The sequence below is a fragment of the Rhagoletis zephyria genome, unplaced genomic scaffold (assembly GCF_001687245.7).
Source record: "Rhagoletis zephyria isolate East Lansing unplaced genomic scaffold, Rhagoletis_zephyria_1.1 Rzeph_scaffold_00601, whole genome shotgun sequence".
NCBI classification, from domain to species: Eukaryota; Metazoa; Arthropoda; class Insecta; order Diptera; family Tephritidae; genus Rhagoletis; species Rhagoletis zephyria.
This window is the reverse complement of record NW_016157685.1, coordinates 7974-20158: the sequence shown is the minus strand read 5'-3', so window position 1 is coordinate 20158 and position 12185 is coordinate 7974. Positions and strand designations below refer to the sequence as shown.

The 12185-nt window shown below is 37.9% G+C and overlaps 2 protein-coding genes across 5 annotated transcripts in view; both read left to right on the top strand.

Annotated features, from left to right (window-relative positions):
• The window catches only part of LOC108360647 (protein slit), a 47143-nt gene extending 40544 nt beyond the window's left edge, over positions 1–6599 (top strand). For 2 of the 4 annotated variants that reach the window (XM_017613017.1, XM_017613015.1), the window contains 8 exons: positions 503–871; positions 1075–1146; positions 1934–2077; positions 2143–2666; positions 2742–3736; positions 3811–3931; positions 5034–5176; positions 6492–6599. In XM_017613017.1, the coding sequence (XP_017468506.1) occupies positions 503–871; positions 1075–1146; positions 1934–2077; positions 2143–2666; positions 2742–3736; positions 3811–3931; positions 5034–5176; positions 6492–6578 (2455 nt within the window). In that variant the 3' untranslated portion in view covers positions 6579–6599. Of the gene's footprint in view, positions 1–502; positions 872–1074; positions 1147–1933; positions 2078–2142; positions 2667–2741; positions 3737–3810; positions 3965–5033; positions 5177–6491 lie in introns of all 4 variants that reach the window. The other 2 variants (XM_017613016.1, XM_017613014.1) reach the window with 1 other exon arrangement.
• Positions 6600–6782: 183 nt separating this feature from the next.
• LOC108360648 (dentin sialophosphoprotein-like) lies at positions 6783–9533 on the top strand. The gene has a single exon (XM_017613018.1). The coding sequence runs from the start codon at positions 6801–6803 to the stop codon at positions 9204–9206; it is 2406 nt and encodes an 801-aa protein (XP_017468507.1). The 5' UTR covers positions 6783–6800; the 3' UTR covers positions 9207–9533.
• Positions 9534–12185: the final 2652 nt, after the last annotated feature.

Sequence of the window (12185 nt, the reverse complement as noted above, 5' to 3'; positions counted from 1 at the left end):
ATCTAATACCCAAAATCGATACTACTAAAGTCGAAGATATCAAATATATATTTTGGTCCCGATTGGAGTCGGTTATGACTTCTTCATAGAGTAATCTGACCTTTGTCCCCGGTACGACACGTCTTAACTAACTTCAATAGGGACCAAAATTTATATGTGATATCTTCGACTATAGCAGCATCGACATAGAGGTCGAGGCTCAGGAAATCTGTTGTACAAATTTTCTTCCCACATTTAAGGACCACCGTAATGTACCTATCAGACTTTACCAATATTGCACTCTAAAAACCACTACGACAATTCATTTCCACCACTTGACTTTTTTCCACAGTTTTTTTCCCCCTACTTATTTGCATTTCCACATCTCTATGCAAACTTATCACATACATACATACATGCGCATAGAAATGCACTCATAACACATACATACATTCATACCTATAAATGCCAACATTTCAATTCACACTTTACACTATTTTCCACTTTCCTATTTTTTCCATAGAAACTTGGCTGCCAATCCATTCAATTGCAACTGTCATTTGGCCTGGTTTTCCGAGTGGCTACGAAAGAAGGGTCTGATCGGCGGTGCGGCACGTTGTGCTGCCCCCTCAAAAGTACGTGATATGCAAATTAAGGATCTGCCACATAACGAGTTCAAATGCACATCCGACAACAATGAAGGCTGTTTGGGCGATGGCTATTGTCCGCCCGCCTGCACTTGCACCGGCACCGTAGTACGTTGTTCGCGCAATCAATTAAAAGAGATACCACGTGGCATACCGGCGGAAACATCCGAGTTATATCTGGAATCGAATGAAATAACAATGATACATTTAGATCGGATACGACATTTGAAATCCTTGACGAGATTGTAAGTGCAGCAAAGTTGAAGGATGATGAGTATGTATGTATGAGTGGGTGAATGGGGCAGAAAAAGGCGAAGAAGATTGAATGTGCAGTAAAAACAAAAAGCGCATCTCGCTTTTGAAAACTTATGTTACTAATTCGTGCTTTTTGTTTCGGCCATTTTTTCTTCATATTTTTTTTTTTTTTGCTTTCTTTTTTTCGTTACAGAGATTTGAGCAACAATCAAATCACGTTCCTCTCTAATTACACCTTCGCCAACCTGACGAATCTGTCGACGCTGTAAGTAGAAGCAATAAATAACATTTAATTTTTTTCTAGCAGCGATAGTGAAGCCTTTGCACAATGCAGGGATTTAAATGAATGTACATCTAGTCGGGCGCAACATAAGGCGCTTTTGTCCTTTTAACAATTAATTTTTATTGCGCCGTACATTTCTTCTTCTTATACGGTTATAAAATCGTATTAGGGTCGAGACCAAAAAACCTTTGTCATAAGCTCCATTAATAATGCATACCAAATCGTTGCCTGGATAAAAGATTATCGTATGTTACTTCCGGCAGGTTTTGATAAATCGCGATTGAAGTTTGGAATGCAAAAAAAAAATACTGCGCTAAGTAGGGTCTCCCATGAAGGTTCACTTTTTAGGCCTGAAGAGTCATTCACTTTCTTGACAAGTCTTTTTTAATCTTCCAATCTCATTTGAACTTTCAGTATAGCCGAAGAACTTTGTTATGAGTGCAACTTTAAGAGGTCGCAAGTAACTAAGGCCCCGCTAAGGATCTATGACTATTGATGACTATTCTCTATTAGCTGAGATACTTGAAGTAATTTCCAAGTCGTTTCTCTCATAGAAGGACCCTTTATTCTATTTCGACCTTCTCAGAAACATATATTCGCATTTACGTTACAAGATCGATCAATGGAAATGCCACGTAAAGAATACTTCATAAGACTGAGTTTGGCTTCTTTTTAGATCAGAGAGCACCGATAGACACCTAGCATTTTATCCAAAATTTTCTACTTTTGCGAGTGTGATATCTGACTTCAATGGTTTTCTTAATTTCAGCATCATTTCGTATAACAACTTGCAATGTCTGCAACGCTACGCCTTAGCCGGTCTGCAAAATTTGCGTGTACTCTCGTTGCATGGTAATCGTATATCAATGCTGCCGGAAGGTTCATTCGAAGACATGAAATCGCTAACACACATGTAAGTGAACTTTGTAATTACCGAAAATTCATATACCACAAACCACTTCCTTTCCATGTCTACAGTGCGCTTGGCAGCAATCCACTCTACTGCGATTGCTCGCTCAAATGGTTCTCAGACTGGATCAAATTGGACTATGTGGAGCCGGGTATAGCACGTTGCGCCGAACCCGATTACATGAAGGACAAACTGATACTCTCGACGCCCTCACACAATTTTATGTGCAAAGGCAAAGTTAGCAATGAGATAATGGCCAAATGTGACGCCTGCTATACGCATCCATGCGAGAACAAGGCACAATGCATACCACTGCCACAGCGCGACTACCAATGCCTCTGCCAGCCGGGCTATCACGGTAAACATTGTGAATTCATGATCGACGCCTGCTATGGCAATCCATGCCGCAACAATGCCACCTGCACTGTGCTGGAAGAGGGACGTTTCAGCTGTCAATGTGCGCCTGGCTATACTGGTGCGCGTTGTGAAACGAACATTGACGATTGCCTGGGTGAGACCAAGTGTCAGAATAATGCAACCTGTGTGGATGGTGTGGAATCGTATACGTGTGAATGTCAACCGGGTTTTACTGGTATGTATGGCTTGAAGGTGGTAGCTCACTACTTAGATATAAGTACGTACATTTTTTCTTTTTCTCTCCCAACAGGCCAATACTGCGACACAAAGATCAATTTTTGCAGTGACGAATTCAATCCATGCGCGAATGGCGCCAAGTGTCACGACCACTTTACGCACTACACCTGCGAGTGCATGGCCGGTTTCCATGGCATCAATTGCACACAAAACATCGACGATTGCCAGAATCATATTTGCCAAAATGGCGGCACCTGCATAGATGGCATCAACGATTATGTGTGCAAGTGTCCGGATGATTTCACGGGCAAATACTGTGAGGGTCACAATATGGTCTCGATGATGTATCCGCAGACATCACCTTGCCAGAATCACGAATGCAAACATGGCGTTTGCTTCCAGCCGAACCCCTCGGGCTCCGATTACTTGTGCAAATGTCATCCTGGTTACACCGGCAAGTGGTGCGAATACTTGACGAGCATTAGCTTTGTGCATAACAATTCCTTTGTGGAAATGGAGCCTTTGCGCACCAAGCCAGATGCGAATGTAACGATCGTCTTTAGCAGTTCAGAGCAAAATGGCATACTGATGTATGATGGACAGGATGCGCACATAGCTGTTGAATTGTTCAATGGACGCATACGCGTAAGCTATGATGTGGGCAATTATCCAGTCTCCACAATGTATAGCTTCGAAATGGTGGCCGATGGTAAATATCATTGCGTGGAGTTGTTGGCTATTAAGAAAAATTTCACATTGCGCGTCGATCGCGGACTGGCAAGATCGATTATAAATGAAGGCTCCAATGATTTTCTCAAATTGACTACACCAATGTTTTTGGGCGGCTTGCCACCAGAACCGGGACAGCAGGCGTATAAGAATTGGCAAATTCGAAATTTGACCAGCTTTAAGGGCTGCATGAAGGAGGTGTGGATAAATCGCAAGCTGGTTGACTTTGAAAATGCAGCAAGGCAGCAAAAGATTACACCCGGCTGTGCATTGCTTGAAGGTGAAGCGGCGGAGGATGACGAACAGGACTTTATGGACGAAACACCGCACATCAAAGAGGTACGTAGAAAAATCGGGAATTGAATTTAAAATTAGAAATGCATACCTAACATTTTACATTTGTATACACCCAGGTGGATCCTTGCGAAAATCACAAGTGTCGCCGCGGCAGCCGCTGTGTGCCTAATTCCACATACCGCGACGGCTATCAATGCAAGTGCAAGCAGGGTCAGAAGGGCCGCTACTGCGAACAAGGTGAGGGCACAACTGAGCCCGCATCAATAACTGGTATTAATCATATTCTTCATTCATACAACGTTTAGTGGTTTTCATGCGCATAAGTATTAACATACACATACTATGCAAAACCACATTCATTAAAATCATTTTATTAAAACACTTGGTATTGCATGTTGATTTTTATTTTTTTTTTTAATATTGAATTCTGTAATAAATAACTGCATCTCTTACATATCTGGAGAACTTGCAACTTTAGCTTGATTGTTCATATTTATGTAAAATATTTTATTTCAATCTCTAATTTGAAACAAAAAGCGCCGAAAGACGAAAACTTAATATTGGGTCGTAGATTATAAATCTGTATGCCATTTACCCAGATCAGGTCATTTTCTAATGCCAAATTTCCACTGCGCATTGAAATGGCAGAAATATGTATGCCGTTTAAAAAAATTCCATGTGGAAATGAACTTAATGACAATTTTTTAACGTAATGACACGATTATTTTTGAATGCCCAACTTCGTAATTTTTGCCATTTAATGCCTAGTGGAAATCCAGCATAAGATTTTTCATTTGTATGAAAAAAAGTCAAACTTCACCAAGGAAAAAAAATTTGTATTTTTTCCATTTGTAGTAAAGCTTGTTCTTTCTTTCTTGTTCAAGTTTTGAATGGTCAAACGAAAATGTGCAATAATTTGTTGTTGAAATATGAGCAGGAAATAATGTTACCCATACGCCACGTCGTACCTAGCCGTACTCATACATATTCGTACATAGGGCATGAGTAACATTTTCCAGGCTAAAGTTGGATTTTTTTCAATCAATGCAAACTTTAAATGTAAATATCTTTGAAAAATTACATAATCTAGAAAAACGATGTACAGATCCGTTATCTACGATCCAAAATTAAGTTTACGTGTCTCGGCGTTTTTTTTGTATCATTTTAGCGTCCCTACACTGTATTTTATATATTTATAGGTATTTTATATATTTAAATATTTGTATTAAGACTATTTCTATTTCTTAAAACCCTTCCTTTCTTTCTTAAAAAAAAACAAAAAAAAAAAAACCTTTTTGCCTTTTTTTAATTTACTCATCTCTATTTTTTAAATTTTCAGTAACCTCCACTTGTCGAAAGGAACAGGTACGCGAATATTATACCGAAAACGATTGTCGATCGCGTCAGCCACTCAAATATGCGAAATGTGTGGGCGGTTGCGGAAATCAGTGCTGTGCCGCGAAAATTGTACGGAGACGAAAGGTAAGAGCAGTTCTATTCAAAATATTACGGGACAACAAAATTCAAAGGTTAGCTCTTTTTAAACGACTTCAAGAAAAGAAAGAGGTTATCAATTCGTCGTAATATATATATATATTTTTTAAGTACGTTATCGCATAACTTTGGACCATGTCAACAGATTTCTATAATTATTTTTTAGAGGAAAGTAGTACCTCAGAGATGGTCCCATAGTAATTTGGTTTAGATCCGGAAATTGGATCATTATTTTTTTTTTTTCTTAAAACTTGCTTGTTTCTCTTTGATATAAATACGTATATACAAAAAAAAACGAACTAGTCAACTCTTAACAGTTTTGGCCCGATGAATCCAATAAAGTCGGTACCCTTTAGTGGATTCCATATTTCTTTCTAACCTCACAAAACGTACAGTAAATGAACCGAAACAGCATGAGTTTTTGAGGTTTGGATCGACAATATTTTGAATTGAAGGAAAAAATTTTGTTTCTATCAAAAACAAATAAAAAAGGTGGTGTTGCCTTATCTCTCTGTAATTACCAATTCGAAATAGGTTATTTATTTGGAGCTCAATTACATTCCCCATACAAAATATTTACTGTAATCTTTGTAAAAGTAGTCAAGTAGGTGACTGGTTTATACATTTTTATTGAGTCGACTAAAACTAAAAGAGAATTGAGGCTTTACCTGAGATTCCTTCTTCCCTATCGCTCATGGCCTGAGTTTTCTTTGACTAATATAAAGATGTTTAAAGGCTTCAGCCGCGAACTTGTATGCTTATATTATCCTTCAAAGAGATCGGCAATAGTTATCAGTAGAGAATCGAGTTTTCGTTATTAGTGGGTTTTTGGAAACAAGCGCCCCCACCACCCTCCCATTTGATCTGACCCAAGGTTATCTAACCTTACTAACTGGCGGCTAACAGCGGCCTCGTCGTCAATCCTAGCAGGTCCATACTAGCATTATTCCTTAGAAAGTATACGATCCCCATTGCAACTATTCCTTCCATTGGAGGTGTTCGATTTTCTGACAAGGTCAAGTTCTCGGTCCTGCTCCTAGATAGGAAACTGTCACGGAGGTGCAAGTCGTACCCTAATCGTGTGAATGCACAAATACTTTTCCTTCTCCCAATCACGAAAAACAATTTGGTCAATTTTTTCAATAGAATTTTGCTGTACTGTACCGTCCAATATAAAATATGTACAAATCTGTACAAATGTACAATCGTGTGACACTGCCATTACTTTCAACTACCTTACTAGAAGCATACTATAAAATAATTATCAAATTTTTAAAGCAAAACGTATGTATGTATTTCACAGGTTCGCATGGTGTGCAGCAATAATCGCAAATATATCAAAAATTTAGATATCGTGCGTAAATGTGGATGTACAAAGAAATGCTACTGACTGGAAGATGCGACTACCCAATTGCACAAAGTTAGCTTAGATTTAAATTTAGGACAGCATAGTAATAATAATTTTAATAATAATAATAATAATAACAGTAATTTAAGTACTAGCTCTAGTTATAGCAACGATAATGAATGTATATTTAACTGTAGCAACACGAAAGATTTACTAATATTCAATAGTAACACTAACAATAACAACACTAAAACGGGGAGAAAAATGATGGTCGCGCAAGAGAAAAAGACTGCGGATGAGATTGTAGAGAGTGAAAGAGTGCGGAGCATCAATATCACAAATAGTGGGTTGAAAGTAGAACCGGTGAGACCACACGAACGCGTCGACATTATGTACAATGCGGAGGAGGAATTAAGGCAAACAACAGCCGGCGGATTGAGGGTAACAGGTGGTGGCATATTGGTGGATGAAGGTGCAAGTTATGAGACTGATGAGCACAGCACAGTAACAGAAGCGCAGGAGCGTATGCAATTGAATCCCAGTGGAGAGAGCGATGATGGTTGGGACGATGAATACGATGACGGTGACGAAGGAGATGAAGATGAAAAGGACGGTGAGGGCGATGAGGATGCGTATGATGATGAAGACGACGAAGATTTCGATGTGGAAGCGTCTTCAGCTGATGCAACAGCGCAAGCGCACATACAAGACCGCGCATTCGAATCGTTACCGGAGGCAAAGGGACTGGTGCAATCGCTGGTGGGCGATGAAAACGAAGCTGTGAAACATATGCCGGACGTATTGCGAGCGAAAAGCATTACGCACACTGCGAGCATCGCCACAGCGAACGTTGACGAGGAGGAGGAGGAAGATATGGGTTTTGACGAGGATGACGAACGTATTGCCATTATTGTGGAGAAGCAACGTGGTGGCAGTGTAAACGACAACGATAAGGGCTTCATGAACGAGGAGGGCAGTGGCGCTAGTGGTGGCGGCGCCTACAGGCGAGCCGACACAAATAGGTACAAAAATAGTAGATTTAGATTAGATTACCTAGAGAAATATCGGAGAAAACAGCAAAATCTGCAATCGGAACATACGAATAGGGGCGTAGCCGATTCGCGCGAAGGCAGCGGCAATTTTGCCAACGATGATGATGATGACGATGATGATGATAGCGATGATGGTGTCCATGACGATGATGATGACAACGTTGACGATGATGTAGCCATCCGTCTCGGTGTTAACGATGATGCCGACCGTCAAGAAGGTGATGGTTATTTTAATTCGAAACATACTAAATCGAGCAATCGATATTTCCGTAAGAATACGAATGACGCAATTAAAATAATCTCAACACCGCTGGGCAAGGTCGGCATTGTTTATCAACAAACGCCGACAAATGAGGATGGCAACAGCAACGGCAACGGCAACATTAAAAAACAGGATACACTTGGCGACAAAAAGACAAGCTCGTTCACCGACTTTGATGCACTGTCGCCAGATCCTGAGAGCAGTCATCGCTTAGCATCATCTCATCCGAAAATTACGCCAGTCTTGACACCCGATGGCAAGGTTGCACTGCTTTATCGCGGCGATTCGGAGAATTCCAAATACGAGCCGATACGCAATTTAACACATAAATTTAATAATAATAATAATAAAAACGACTTTACGGACAATAAAGCAACTGGCAGTGGTACAATTTCTAAAGATACGCCTGATTTTCCGAACAACGATGGCAGCGAAGACGAGTCGGCCGACGAGTCGGAAGACGACTACGACCTCGACAATGACAGCAATAGCAGCAGTAGCGATCGATTACAAACGAATTTACGCAAAACCAATACAGCCCACCCAACAGATGAGACACAGAAAGCCGCCATTCAAAATCCCGACACCGATGCCGAAACGCCAGCCGCTGGTGCAGGCGGCTCCTCATTCATCATACGCCCCACCGATTCCGTACTGCCCATGATAAATCGCCCACTCTCCGAGGTGCTCGGCATAAAGAAGAATCAGTTCAAGCAATTCCGCATCAAAGACATTCCCACTACGCCACCAAATGCTGCGGGCGCCGGCGCCGAATCGATCGGCGATCCACGCTCACTAGCTGGCACATCAATCGACCGCGCAATCGATACAACGACACTACACTTCCTAACAAAAGTCAATTTAGCCGAATATCCAACATCGATGAAAACGCGAAACTTCGATTTCGATTTTAGTCGCGACAATACAATGCTAGACGAACGTTCGCGGCATAAAGAACAACAATACCACAATCAACAACAACAGGCGTCTGCGGCAGGCAGCAGCGCTAATCACCACACTAATGGTGGCAGCATGGATGGCGAGGCGAGCAATAGTAATAACAAATTGAATACAATAGCCAACGAAGAGGTGCTGGCCAAAACTGAAGTAGTCAATTTAGCGATCATACCACACTTCGATGAGGAACTCGAACGGCTGCAACGCTTGCGCGAATACGAAGGCCGCCGACATTATCGGCAACGCTATCGCCAGAAGCCAAGCGAAGAGGAATTATCGGGCATACATTGCATCATGCAGGCCATGATGGGCATAGCGGCGATTTCGACGGTGTTCGGAATGTTGGGTACATTTTTCAAGCAACGAATACTCGATCAGATACGCTTGATGCATTGGTAGTACAGCAAGGGTATTCGATTGTACGGCGAATATTATTTATTTGTGAAAATGTCGGCAGTTACAATTGAATACCCACCCGGTTCATCCGCACAACAACAAGTACAACAGCTACAACATCATCATCAGCAGCAGCAGCAAAAACAACAAGCCAAACAAAAACAACAACAAGAACAACAGCAATACAACACAAACACGAACAAATGCAAGAACAAAAACAAAAACTTAAACATGAGCAACGTAGCGATTTTTTTTAAACTATTTTCCTGAAATCACACAATTTCATAGCAATAATGAAGAAGCTTTTAATACTGATTACTATATAAAAAACACTAACACTATGTAACGAAAAAAACAAACGAGTGTGCGCGGTTGTAGAATTGCAGGCGTCATTTTTTTTCAAAAAGTTATGCTTTTATTACAAATTAGCATAAAAACTTGGTATAAAACTAAGAAAAAATTATGAAAAAATAGTTAATTTTGCGAAGAACAAAGCGGCTTTAAAACCTATAATTTTCGAGATTTAAAAAATTTTAAGCTTTAAATGCGAAGAACAAAGCGGCTTTAAAACCTATAATTTTCGAGTTTTAAAAAATTTTAAGCTTTAAATGCGTCTTGTTCGGCAGATTTTTTTTTTAATCTTATACGAAAAAAATTTGATTTTTTTTTTTTAAACAAACGAAAATATTATATTTGAAGTTATTGTAAATTTTACAAAAAAATATTACAAGAAAAATTTTAAATTAATACAAAAATTGAACGCTAATTTTTGCAACTAATTTTCAAGTATTTTTAAAATGTAGGAAAGTTTCATAGCCTAAAAAAATTCGTATAACCTCAAAGGGAATGGAAAATTACAAGTAATGTCACAAAAATTCATTTTTTCATTACAAAAGCGATATAAAATATTGTACCAAATTTTTCACCTCTATAAATTCAAAGAAACAGTAATATTTAGTTTCGCCAAAGGTATAGAGAATTTCCCTAAACTTTAAAAAACATAAATCTCGGGAGGACTTGGTTTAACGCTAAACAAAGCGTTTTTAAAACTTAAAATATTTTAAAACTTAAAAAAAATATTAACTTTTAAAAATAAAAAAAATGTATGTGTAACCTAAATAAATATTTTAACAACCTAAAGAAAATTTTCTACAACCTCAAAAGGTAGATAATTTTCCTAATCTTTAAAAACCAGAAAACTCGACTCGAAGGCTTCGTTTGAGGCTCTTTTAAAGCCTAACTTATATTAACGCCAAAAATTAAGAAAATTTTGGCTAACCCAAAAATTTTACATAGCAAAAAAAAATGTGTTTATTTTGATATAAAAACGAAATCTACACTTTTTTTTTTGTCTATTACTGTGGCAGCAAAATTATGGCGTATTTTTTAACATTTAATAAACAATTTTTTTTTTTTTTAAACCCGTTAGTATTTTTCGCGCCAGCGTTGCATTCTTTTTGTAAATAGAATTTATGTATTCTATGAGCATATTTAAAATTCAAACTTGACTAGCCTGCAAACGCCGCAGATACATATATATATATACATATATACGAGTCATGCTTATATTAGTCATACATAACCTAAACAAAATTAAACATTTATTTTAGATACACTAAAAATTAAACACAACTGCTAACGTCATACATGCATACATACTACATACAAAATATGTAGCTAATAACCTAATACAACAATTGTACACAAACTAACAATAGTAAACAGCATGCTTACATACATACATATGTACTATACATACTTAATCATACTCATGCACACATCAATATACGCGTATATGTAAACCCTTTTTAAATGTGCATACACATACTTTTATGACATACTATGTATTTTTCTCCTCCCCTGCTCCTTTAAGCGTAAGATACAAAAATGTATGTATACTATTTACTACAACTATTACTACTATTGTACTACTACTACTACATGCATACATACATACAAACATACTAATACTAAAAAAAAAACAACAAATAAGAAAAAATATTTCCTTTAACTCAATTTAATGGATTCGTGCAAGCTACCCAGATGAAGAAAAATAAGAGAAAAAATGGCCATGCGCATGCGTGCCAGCTTATTGAGCGTAAATAAGCTGTTTGAAGCGAACGTAAGCAGCGGAAGCAAATGAATGCAAATCCTTGAAGCGCTTTAACAGCTAAACAGGAAACGGAAGCAAAAAAAAAATTGCGATCGAAATTGAAATCGAAAAAAAATATGGTCACCTGAGATGTTATTGAAAATTTGTTTTTTTATCCCATACACTTTTTCATACTTCGGTTTAGAAATTATACAATTAACAACGAAAATCCCCTTAACTTTCTTCCAATGACCAATAGAGCAGAGTAGTATTTAACACATCTGGCAATGCCATGAACATAAAAACATTGTCCATACGAGTCTCACTTTCAAGGCATACAAACTAACTTGAACTAACCATAGCTCCTGCTTCGAACTCCTTCACTTACTTCTTTATTAACCAGAAAAATGTGCGAAAAATATCAACGACAGTGTGAGCTTAAAGTTTTCATACAAAGATATTTACATAAATTCAAACGTTTAACTCTACATAAAGCGCACGTCAGATTTGCTCCTACACACACACACTCACAGCCATCTACATAATTTTTTTTTTTTCAAAAACAATTCATAAAAAAAAAATATTTTAAATATTTTTATACTTCAGTTCGAAAAATGACCTCACACATTAGATCACAAAAACTAATTATTTCACACATTAGATCACAAAAACTAATTATTTTAAATCACGCCAAAAACGAATTGGCTTAAAATAAAATTTTCAAATGCCAATGCATCACTAAAGAAAATATAAATGTGAAATTAAAGTCATAAATGTACAATTAGCAGAAAATTGTCAAGAAAACAGGAAAATGTTGAAAAATAGTTGCAATATATATAAATTTTTAAAAAGCACAATTAATTCAAGTTGAAAGTGGCTTTTAAAATACA